The sequence below is a fragment of the Typopeltis vanoorti genome, chromosome 16 (genome assembly GCF_054136105.1).
Source record: "Typopeltis vanoorti isolate ZY-2024b chromosome 16, IOZ_Tvanoo_1.0, whole genome shotgun sequence".
Classification (NCBI taxonomy): domain Eukaryota; kingdom Metazoa; phylum Arthropoda; class Arachnida; order Uropygi; family Thelyphonidae; genus Typopeltis; species Typopeltis vanoorti.
Genome location: NC_143564.1, coordinates 82,000,475 through 82,013,421, shown reverse-complemented (window position 1 = coordinate 82,013,421; position 12,947 = coordinate 82,000,475). Strand labels below are relative to the sequence as shown.

Here is a 12,947-nt window from a genome sequence, read left to right as displayed (position 1 = left end):
AGAAGTGTGTGTTAATACATGTAACTTACGGAAAAATATAATTAATTATAAATATGTCAAATTTATCCCGAACACCCTGTATTTTATGGTATAAAATTTTCACGCTAGTATCAAGGCCATCATCAGTATGACTTTCAAATTAAACAAGAGCAGAAACTGGTATATTTGACAATGAAATGCATGAACTGCACATACATGATGTTGAGCTTCATGGTCTAATTACATTAAGGTTCTAGTAAAAAAAAATTATATTTTTTTTTTACTAGAACTATATATTTTATATATAGTTCTAGTATAAAATATATATCAAGAAATATATATTTTAGATAATTAAACATTTCTTTGGGGGTGGGGATTATAGGACAGACAGAAAATTTCAGTAAATGACAAGATCACTTCTGGAAGTTCAATAAGAGTATAATTAGCAAGGATGACTGGACTAACTTTTTTGCTTTTAGTGGTGAATGGGTTACTGGAGGTGGTTGTAAGTGTATTGTCATTAGAGAGGTATTCTGTAAATAATGGTAGGGAAGTTCTCTTGTGATGAATAAATTTGGATGCCATGGAGATGCTTTAATAACAGTAATAATGGCCATTTTCTTTAGTATAGCCTACTACTCTAGAATGCTGTGGTGCTTTGGATGCAATTTTCATTAGCTTGATATAGTGCATGAGTTTGCTATAGTAAGAGATGATTGTAATTTTCCCTTTCTTCAAGCCAATTAATTTAAAGAATTTGTTTGCATTAGATATATCAATGTGCGAACTCAGTATTTGAATGAAGGCAAGGTTATTACAATCAAGTTTTATATAAATGCTGAAATGTCTCATTGAGAAGCCATGCAACAATTAACATCTCCAAACACATTACTAATATGACAAATGGCCTAATTATGAATAGATTTGAAGTTCCAGCAATGAAAGTCATGCTGCTTGAATAACCACCTTATTTGATAATTATTTGCTCAGTCTTTTAATCACTTTTTTAATTTGTAAAGTATATATTTTTCCTCTTTTTTAAAAAAGAATTCATTTTTAGCAGCCTATCACTATTTCATCCAGAATATTTCAAATCACTAGGATAATTTTTCTTATCCTTCTGTTGTTATATTAAATCATTTGGATTAGGTTCTGTAGTAACTTTGAATTGAAGATTGTTTACTGTTCTCCTGTTAATATTAATGTAGATAACACTGATGGTAATCAAACGTTTATAAGTTTTTTTTTTCCCTCCTAGATAGGAGTCCAGACAATTATCCTAGGAGAAAAACTTTTAGACATGGAAAAAGTCCTCTTCTGCAAGATCCACTAGAAAATTTACATTTAAATCAAATTTTATACTCCAATGATTTTGAAAAAAATTCACCAACTGGACACAGAAGGCAAGGATACTTCTTTATAGTATAATGAACCAAATGTAGATAATACTGATGGTAATCAAAGGTTATAAGTTTTTTTTTTTCCCCTCCTAGATAGGAGTATAGACAATTATCCTAGGAAAAAATCTTTTAGACATGGAAAAAGGCCTCTTCTGCAAGATCCCCTAGAAAATTTACATTTAAATCAAATTTCATACTCCAATGATTTTGAAAAAAATTCACCAACTGAAGACAGAAGGCAAGAATACTTCTTTATAAGTAATATTTATACAATACTCATTCCACAGCAATTATTTTTTAATAAAAGGCTTGTAAACCTGTTCATACATTAGTACTGAAAGTGGACTAAGGGGTTAGATAATAGGGTAGTTTCTAGATTATCTGAATCCACTTCAGGCCTCTAATCAGAGAATTATGCTCTCTCTCTCTCTAATTGATTGATGAAAATCCTACCATCTAAAAGACATTCACAAACATTCTAGTCCTCAAGTGGGATTTGAACCAATTACCAATTGGTTGTAAAGTTGAAGCACTGCCCACTTGACCAATTACATTGACTGTGCTGGCATATTACCAAGTTATTGATTTTTCTTACTGGTAATTTTAGTTATTTTAATGAATAATATCTAAGGCATTTGATGTTATTCATTTACTGGCTGGATTTCCCAAGTTGTTATTATTACGGGCAGCTCCAAAGAGTCCTCAGACTCATCGAGGGAGGCCCAACATCATGTCAAGAACTATTCAACATTCACACAGTATCTATCATACTTCACCTTGAACTCATTTACAGTCAGGGCACTCACAACAGACTCTGGCAGCTTATTCCACTCATTTACCACTCTCCAAGTAAAAAACCTAGCTCTAACACCCTTGCTAACCACACTCTTACCAAGCTTCCATGGATGGCCCCTAGTCCTCCCACTACCAGTTCCATTCTCAAAAATATCTTCTGAATTAATCTTATAGAAACCCTTCAGTAATTTGAATGTCTCAATCATATCACCCCTTTTTCGCCTATCAACCAATTTCTGCAGCGCACAAATCTTCAACCTGTTCTCGTAAGGTTCATTCCATAGTCCTGCTATTATCTTGGTCACTCGTCTCTGGATCCTCTCCACCTCCTCCCCATCGAAAAGAAACCCTGGGACCTATATCTGGGCACAGTAGTCTAGATGGGGTCTTATCAAGGCTCGATACAGAGGAACAATAACCTGTTTGTCTCTGCTTGTTAAAGTATTTTTCAGCAACCAAGTGATTTGATGAGCTGATTTAGCCACTTTTGCAATGTGCTCCCTAAACTTCAACTCCCTATCCACCAATACTCCCAAATCCCTAGCCTCATCAATCTCCTTGAGTACAGTTCCACCAATGTGATATACTGCTGCTAATCTTTTCACCATTTTCATCTATCCAAAATGCATAACCTTACACTTTGAAACATTAAATTGACATCCATTTTCCTTAGCCCAGTCCTCCAAACTATCCAAATCATCTTGCAAAATTTTGACATCCTGTGCACTCACTATTGCTCTACCCAACTTTGCATCATCAGCAAACAAGTGAACACTTCCTCTCAGATCCTTTCCTATATCATTAATGAACAAATTGAGAAGTAGTGGTCCAAGAACAGAACCCTGCGGCACATCACTAGTCACAGGCCGTCTTTTGGACTCTATTCCTGAGTAAACTAATCTCTGATATCTCTCCATCAACCACCCTCCTATCCATCTCACCAACCCTACATCCATCCCCCATATGCTGCAGTTTACTGATTAGAATTCCATGTGGTATCCTGTCAAAGGCCTGTCAATTCCATGTGGTATCCAGTTCAGCAGTCACTGTGTTATAAAACATGAGCAAGTTACTGAAGCATGATCTACCCTTCACAAAACCATGTTGTCCCCCATTCAGTATCCCATTTTCATCTATCCAATCCTGTTTTTTTTTTCTTGACTATTTTCTCCAAGACCTTGACAACAATTCCTGATATGCTGATCGGCCGGTAATTTTCAACAGCAGTCCTGGAACCTCCTTTATGCAGTGGAACTATTTTCCTCTCTTTCCACCCCCTCGGGACTAACCCAGACCCGAGACTCAAATTAAACAAAATGGGCAAAGGCACTGACAATTCTTTAGCCACTTCACGTATGACATGTGCTGGTATACCATCCAATCCTGCAGATGAATTGACATTGAGGTTTTGTAATAGACTATTCACCCCCACTTCATTCACCATAATTTCTGTATAAGCTGTTGGTTTTTCCATTTCTGCAATGTCATCACCAGGATGATATACTCTTGCAAAGTGCTCACTCAGTAATTCTACTATATCAACTGATTCGGTTACCTCCCTACCATCGGCATTCTTTAAAATCATTCTGCCATATACATTTTTTCTTTTACTTGCAACATATTGAAAAAACTGTTTGGGATTCTCTTTAGCCTGCATGGTTAATGTTCTTTCATAATCCACTTTTGCTTTTCTTACCACACTTGTTACCCTTCTGGCCTGGGCTTTATATACTGTTCATGTACCTGCAGGTCACCTTTCTCCTTAAATTCCCTCCACAGTTGTTTCTTTTTTTGCAGCTCCAGCTTAATGGTGTTATTCATCCATTTAATCCCTACTTGATTTATTATTCGGACTCTAGGTATACAGTCAGCTATTGCCTCCTGCAAACACTTATTAACCGCCTCCCATGCACTATCAACATCCAGCCCTTGCAGTTTTACATGCCATGGCACTGAACCAATAAAACTCCTAAGCTTGTCATACTTACCAGCCCGATAATTCCACATGTACCCTGTCTTAATTGTAAATTCCACACCATTAGCCACCTCCCAAATTAAGACCCTATGATCATTCTCACCAATTGGTGGCAATGTGGTCCTATTCATTACAGTCAGATCCTCAGATGCAATTACTAGGTCAAGCACTCTCTGACCCCTAGTATTTTCCATTACATGCTGTTGCAAATAGTTATCCCTCAATAACAGCATAAAATCCTTTGGTAGAATTTCCATTCTCTCTCTCTCTCTCTCTCTCTCTCTCTCCACACATTGTAGTTGATGATGAATTTATTGGAGTTCTGAAGGAGTTTGAAAAAAAGAATCTATTTAGTATTTAGAGCAAAATTTCTGGATCACCAGATCCTTAAGCCACCCATAGTACTATGTACTATCGCTTTAAGTCTTATGGCGTACACATTATTTGCATATGCGTACACACACCGTTATGAAATTAGGTCACTGAAATGTAAGATGCTTTTTATTTCATTAGTGTTGAAATTGTGTTTGTAAAAAGTTCTAACTTTTTCTTAATACTCTCTCTCTCTCTCACACATACACACATAAAATTTTACTGAAAATATTTGAAACCATTTGCAGGACTGCAGAGAGTTGATAATATTTTTTCCAATTAAATTACAGCTTTCACTATAGCAGGTGCTACTATAACACTCCCAAGCAGTTAAGTCCTGATCAAAGCCCCATATTCACAATTTTATGTTGAAGGAAATTTTCTGCATAAACTATCCATTATAAAAAAAAAATCTTATTCCTTTGGTCCTTACAAGTTAGCTAAATTATACATTTCTCGCTATAGCAAACTAAACTGTAATAGCTCTAAGGTCCATAGTAAATCATTACATATTTCAGCTTTACTTATTTCAGTAATAAACATCATTATGGCCAAAAATGCAATTCTTAGTATTTGAAATAAAGTTAAGAATTGATAGGTAGTTAGTTGCTTGTAGGTTAGCATTTCAAATGTCTGTGTCCACCATGGAGTTCTGATTTTTCTATCCTTTCAGACAACCCCACCACATGCCCCTCTGGCTGAATCAGCCAGGGTTTTCTTCAAGGCTAGCCACTGAATCTCAAAGGTTTGGTTCCTGTTCTCAAACTCTTTCATTTTTTCTTCAATAATCTTTGTGTATTTTAGTCTACAGTTCACATATTGAGAGCTGCTAAACTTTTATTCACTTTAAAACTTGTTATTCTTTTCAATATGAAATTCAATTTTATCCTGCTGAAGACTAAATAGTGGTCACTTCCAATTTCAAATCCTATGTACACTCGGGTGTCCTGCACCAGGGAAGAAACACCACTATGAACAATAACATAGTCAAAGGTCGGCTGAAGGAAGTTAAAGAGGCAGTGAAGGAAAAGAAGAAAGCATATCAAAAGTTCCTGTCAAATAAGTCAGCTTGTGCTCTTAGAGAATATAGAGACAAATGCAAGAATGCTAAACACTGTGTAAAACTAACTAAACAAAAGTCATGGGAGGACTTTGGCAAGAATATAGAAAATAAATATCAAGAAGGTGGCAAAATATTCTGGAGTTTGTTGAAGAAGCTTAGGAATGGAGAAAAGAGTGCTGTAAAAGGAGTTAGAGATGATAAAGGTGACATGAAAACTGGAGAAAAAGATATCCTTGAAGTATGGAGTAATTACTTTGAAAAACTGCTAAATGAAACAAGCAGTGATGACAGCACAGTGATAAAAAAAACACTGACCAGGCATGCAGGCAGGAATACATATCCATACTTGAAGTAGAAAAAGCCATCAAAGACTTGAAATGTGGAAAGGCAGCAGGAGTAGATGATATTCGACCAGAAATGCTGAAGTATGGTGGTATAAGAGTCTTACAGTGGCTGCACTGCATAGTTCAGAAAGCCTGGACAGAGGGACGAATTCCCGATGATTGGAGTAGAGCTCTCATAGTACCCATATATAAAAAGGGAAATAAAACTGAATGTGAGAATTACAGAGGTATTTCCCTACTGAGTGTTCCTGGCAAAATCTATGCAAGTATACTTGAGAAACGGTTGAGAAGAATTGTGGAAGAAAAGCTTGGTGAAGAACAAGCTGGATTCAGGCCAAACAGAGGCTGTCAGGATCAGATCTTCACTCTATGACAAATAGTTGAGAAATCATGGGAATACAACAAAGATCTGTATTTAAGTTTTGTCGATCTGGAAAAGGCATATGACAAGGTGCCAAGAGAGAAGCTATTCAATATGCAACAGTTATGTGGTGTCAATGGGTCATTATATCAAGCAATACTTAGTCTTTATTTGAGTTGTAAGTCAGCAGTTAGAATTGAAGAAAGTTCAGGAAGGTGGTTTAATGTTAAATCTGGTGTCAGAACTTTACAAGGATATACATTATACCCTCTCTTATTCATTATCTATATGGATCACATGAATTAAAGTGGTATTAAACATATCAAAATTGGAGATGTTAATGTCGGCACTTTGCTTTATGTGGATGATGTTATACTTCTAAATAAATCCGCGACAAGTCTGCAAGATTCCCTGACTAAATTTAATAGCTGTTGTAATAGATATGGTATGAAGTTCAGCAATAAAAAGACTAAGACAATGAAAATAGGCAGAATTGTTGAAAATGTCAACTGTTGTGAATATAGAACCTGTGGAACAAGTAAAACATTTCAGCTACTTAGGCATTATTTTTAGTGAAGATGGTAAATTAAATATGGAAATAGACAACAGAATCAACAAAACTGGTTTGTTAGGAAGCCAATTGAATAAATTCATATGGAGAAAAATTAGTTGGAACACTAAATTAGCTGTATACAAGATGGTGTTCAAACCAGTTTTAACTTATTGATCTGAGAGCTAGGTCAGAAGTAAAACACTTGACCAAAGACTAGAAACCGCAGATACGAGAGTCCTGAGAAAGATTAGAGGCATGAACAGATGGCATCAATGGCAAATATCATATTAAAAACGAGGATATTAGGAAAGAACTTGACATTGTCAGCATCCAGGAATGTGTTAGCAGAGCTAATCTCAAGTGGTGTGGTCACTTATACAGAATGGGTGTGGAACGACGAGCAAAACAAGTGTTCTCTCCCAGGTTGGCAGGAAAATGACCAAGATATAGGTGGATTGATACGGTACAAAGTGCCTTAGATGATAGAAATATAAGATTTGATGATGTTGGAGTCTTGACAAGTAACAGACTGATTTGGAGGAAAATTGTAGATAGGAAGTTAGTAATGAAGTAAATTTTTCATGTAGTACTATCGTATCCTGTACAGTCCTTGAGGTTACATGGCAGAATTTGATGATGATGAATATCAGAAGTGTTATATTAAATATCATGAACCTGCAGTCTGGACTTGCTGAGCATTACTGTCTCTGCACTAAACATAGTTTATTGGAACAAGAGTAGAGTTATTCATAAATCATTTCTTCATGGAGCATGTTAATAAAGAAATGTGTGAAACTTTACTTCATTGTCCTAACTTAAGCAGATCTAATGGTCTATGTATATCCCCTTAATGGGAGATACTACTTTTTAAATCCACTAATCTTTCCTAACTTTATTTGTATATGTGCATATATGCTGGGTGGCCCGTAAGTCATAGAAAGGAATTGTGTTTGTGAAGCAACTGCATGTTTTACAACATCAGATTTTTTTTTTATTATTAGTTATGAAAACCACATCACATAAATGCCTTCCATTTTTGGCTTCACAAAGACTCGTCCTTTCTACAGAAATGTTCCATGACTTAAGGGCCACCTTGTGTGTGTGTGTGTGTGTGTGTGTGTGTTTTAAAGTTAGGAAATTTACCATTTTTATTTATCTTACTTTAGCTACTCAGATGGCACTTTTTAGAATTTTATGTTATTGTTTATTTGCCATTCTATATCCTGTACTCAGGACGCCTATGAAACTTAGGTAAAAATTTTACTTAAGTTTTTTTATGTGAGTTTTCCTTCAGTTATATATTTATTTTGATATTTATATTTGTAAATATGTAGTACTTCAACTTTTCCTTTGTCTGCATTATGTTGATGTGTTTACTATTTACTCAGAAAGTCGGTACATATTAGATAAGTTTACAAGGTGCTCAAACGGCTTATATCCAGAATAAGATTAGCAGAAATGGGAAATCAACTACTTACAATTTCTAGATAATTCAGTAAGTAGACTACTCTCAAGACTCAAGACATCTCTTATGCCATCTGCAGAAAACCTACATGTGCTAATAGCTATTTAATAATGAGCAAGCCATCTTATGCACATATGACATAATGAAAACACTGATATACACAGAACTAGAGCCATTTGCTCTAGTCATCTTACAACATACATAAAACAAACTAGAATGTCTTTGTCTGCTCATGCGTTTCATTCACCATATTGGAATAAAAGGCATGAGCAGACATAAATACTGTAAACATCTTAAATACTGTAAACTTTTCACTGTAGTAAACACTGCTATAACAGTTGCCTGCTTATAATAAATTATGAAATGTCCCAATCAAAGTCCATAGGTACAATGCTTTACTAAACCAGTTCACTGTAACAAACAATTCCGTGGTCGTACAAGCTTGCTATAGTGAATCAACTGTAGTTTTCCTAGTAATGGAAAAACCTATAAAAATGAAACAAATTAACTTCTCCCCACATCTAATGACATGGACTAATAGAGAATATATACCACTCAAAAATAAGTCACTTTAAATTAGACATTCACAAAGGGAGTTCTGAAAGAGGTTGGTTGGCTGGCTGGTTTATAGTTTATTGGCACGAGAACAGCAAATGTCACACTGTGCCATAATATGACCACATGCCAGAGCAATAGGCACTGATGATATCCATTATGAGATGATAAAGCATCTTCCATCAACTTTTGTTGGATCACCTTCTTTTGCTATATCCATTATGAGATGATAAAGCATCTTCCATCAACTTTTGTTGAATCACCTTCTTTTGCTATACAACAGGATACATATAGAGGAAGAGTTTCCAGATTTTGGCATAAGTCAGTTGTCACTGCCATCCCAAAACCAGGAAAAGATCCAACACAAGCAAACAATTACTGACCTATTTCCCTGATCATATATTGGAGAAAATGGCTAATTTCAGATTTCTTTGGTATATAGAAAGAACGCAATGTGGCTTTCATAGATATTGTTCAACATTGGACCATTTGGTCCATTTAAAAGCATGTATAGTAGATGCATTTCTGAAATGAGAACGTCTGGTTTGTCTTTTTTATTTGATGTGGAAAAGGTTCATTACGTAGCCAGGAGATAGGATGTTAAATGATCTCTATCACCTATGTCTCAGGCGGGACCTTCCTGTATTTATTAAAAAAATTTCTGTCTAGCTGAGTCTTCCAAGTGGGGAAGTACATTATTTGCAACCATATCATCAAGAAGAGGGCATTTCCCACGGCTCTATCTTAAGTGTGACACTCCTTTGCTGTCAGAGTTAACTCAATCACTGAACAGCTTCTTCTCACTGTACGCAGTGCTCTGTGTTGACGACTTCACAATTTACTGTCGCACTTATAGCATGAGGGTAATTAAAAGACAACTTCAGTCATTTGATCAAATCTCCTCATGAGCACTTAGCAATGGGTTCAGGTTTTCAGCAGAAAAAAGTGTGTGTATCTGTATACACTTCTGCTAAAAATGTATTATTCATTCAGATCCTGAGTTATGATTGGAGCAAACTGTTATTACAGTAGCAAGAAGCAAAGTTTTTGGGACTCATCTTTGACAGAAAACTTGCATTCACATTACAAAAGTGCAAGTGAGAATTGAAACTTCTTTGAACTCCACCCTCTACTGCATGGAGTGTGGATCGATCTTCATTGCTTTGTCTTCTTTGTGCACTTGTACATTCAAAGCTGCAGTATGAATCTCAACTCTATGGCTCTGCAATTATTCAAACCCATCCATCATCAGGGTATATGAATAGCTGCTGGTGCCTTTCACATTTCACTCGCTCAATCTTTATGTTGAAGCAAATGAACCGGCTCTATCACTTAGACAGAAAAGGTTGTCTCTTAATTATGCCCTAAAAATACTCTTCCAGATCATCCTACATGGAGTAGTCTCTTTTCTCTGCAATGGGAAGCTCAATATCATACACAGCAGTTTGTCATATGTCCATCCAGTATACATGTTAAAGAGATTATACAAGCTATTGGCATGGATATTGACAACGTTATCTGCGCCAAACATAACAGCATTCCTCCATGGTAAGTTTACGTTCCATCCTACTACCTCTCACTTTGTCAACTATAGAAGTCTTGCTCTGATTTCTTGCCCATTTCTACTTGATGGTTCAAGATCTGAGACATCTGTTGGCTGTGCTGCTGTGTTTCTTGGGATTACTGTATCTAACCAGATTCCTCTTGATTGCAATAATTATACAGCAGAGTTGCATGGCATTCAGTTTGCACTTGTGCATATAAAAGAAAACCACTACCTAAAGTATAATCTATGCAGACTCATTGAGAGCTTTACAGGCCATCTCCTCTCCTGTTTATATATAATCCACATCCAGTTTTTTTATTTATTTATTTATTTTTTTTATATAACTGTTTTACAAAATGAAGGCTGCTACCATGTTTTGTTGCTTTATAAGATACGCTTATTTTTACCTAAAATTTATGAGAAAACTAGGATGCGTCTTATAAACCAAATGCATCTTATACACAGAAGTATTTTTTATGTATGTGCAGTTACGGTGTGTCATCACTTGTCGGTAATGCGTGATCAGTTTGAATAGTTGCATGGTTATTAAGTCATATATTTAAACTAGTAATCAATACATTATTATATTTTATTATTTTATAAAAAATAATAAAATAATAAATGGGTTATAAAAAAAAATTATTTTTTAAAACCCACGGATTCTATGAAGCATAGACATAGCTCTACGATTGTGTTTAAGTGTAGTGTAGTGTGATTGAGTACCAGAAAAGTATGGTGGTAGTGCAACAGAGTGGCATTTTGGGCCTCAGCCTACAGAAAAAATGGTAGCAACTTGGAGGATACAAGAGCAGCAATTAATAGAAATAAATACTGAAAAATACAATCTCTGCAGAAACTTAATGCAAAATGGCCAGAAATTGAAAATGAATTAAAAACTTGGATAATAGAATCTAAGAAGATCGGGTTGTTGCGTATCTATAAAAATGATTATTCAACAATCAAAATTATTTGCAACAGAAAGAAATATTGATTTTACAGGGTCTCCATCATGGTGCTTCAAACTTATGAAGAGAAATGATTTATGCATGTGTGCAAACATGAAAATAAATGGATAATACATGCATTAAAATTTTAAATAAAATAATTAATATTTACATGAAAAATTTGTTGCATAATTCGTGCGTCTTATACTGCGAAGAATATTTTATTTCCAAAAATTCGACATGAAAAATGTGATGCGTCCAGTAAGGCGAAAAGTATGGTAATTTTTGATATTCAGTTGTGCTGAATTCCCAGCCACATTGGAATTAAAGGAAATGAGACTGAAGATACAGCTGCTAGATTAGTTCATACTTTTTTGATATACTGTTGGACTGTTCCATATACAGACTACCAACAGTATAAGATCAAAACTGATTACTCAGTGGCAGTCATCATGGCAGGAAGCACTGACAAATTGTCTGAGATTAAGCCTGAAATTAAGCAGTTATCTAGTCAATGTAGAAACAGAAGATAGGAAGTTGTTCTTGCTAGGCTCCACATAGGTAAGTCACCTTACACATTCTTATTTATTGAGGGCTGATGGATTATTGATGATCCATTTATGTGCAAAAAATGCAAGACTTGTCTCACCATTTGTCATATTCTGATGTCAGCACTTCGCACAACAGAGGAAAGAAAGTTTTACTTATCTGGCTGAGCCATATACACATCAGGCAGATGTTATCAGACTCGGACAAATTGCATGATGTTTTTAACTTTTTACAGGGAATTAATGTGTACAAACATTTTGATTATATTTAAATGCTGCAATCATCATCATCATCATCAAATTCCTGCCATGTACCCTCAAGGGGTGTACAGGATATGACAGTACTACATGAAAAAAATTACATCATTACTAACTTGCAATGCTGCAATGTTTAACTTAATTTTTTTTTTTTAATGTAATATATTATTTAGGAATTTATTTCTTTAACTATTTATCAATACCCATGTATAGCTGTAACCTTTCATGTGGCACACAGCATGATCTTTGCTGTCCTTGCACCAGTAAGCCATTCAACCACAAAACAGTCAATTTGGTCTTTCTTCTACATAATGGGAAAATGGCTTAACTCAGGTTGTTAAACTATCTGTTTGAATTTTTTCTTTTATTTAGAGAAATAAGTGATTTCAAAATTAAAATCATTAAGTGGAAGAAGTAAGCTGAATCCTTCTTCAGTTGTCAAAAAGAAATAACCAAATCATAATTATTTATTCTATTTAAAATACCTAATAAAAATGTGCCAGTGAAAATTTTATTAACGTTTATATATAATTAAAGTTAATTTCCTTTTAATGCTCCTAAAATGTGGGATGTTTTGACACATCAATCATATGCATTTTAGAAGAAACTGAAAAAAAAAACAAACTCGAAGTTACTGCAGATTGAGTGGACTTCACAAAACTATGTGTACTTCAGTGTCAACAGCAGCCTCAACTTCAGTTTGATGAACATTCTTAAAAGATGTAATGTGTTAGGCATCCCAAGTCATGCAGTCTTCCTTCACTATATAATTTGTTTTTATCGGGGGTG

General features: G+C 35.1%; 1 protein-coding gene across 4 annotated transcripts in view; it reads left to right on the top strand.

The window, feature by feature from the left end:
• The window catches only part of dgt6 (dim gamma-tubulin 6), a 248,962-nt gene that overhangs the window by 182,909 nt on the left and 53,106 nt on the right, over nucleotides 1-12,947 (top strand). For all 4 annotated transcript variants that reach the window (XM_090406343.1, XM_090406342.1, XM_090406341.1 and 1 more), the window contains exon 14: nucleotides 1,238-1,382. In XM_090406343.1, the coding sequence (XP_090262469.1) occupies nucleotides 1,238-1,382 (145 nt within the window). The remainder of the gene's footprint in view (nucleotides 1-1,237; nucleotides 1,383-12,947) is intronic.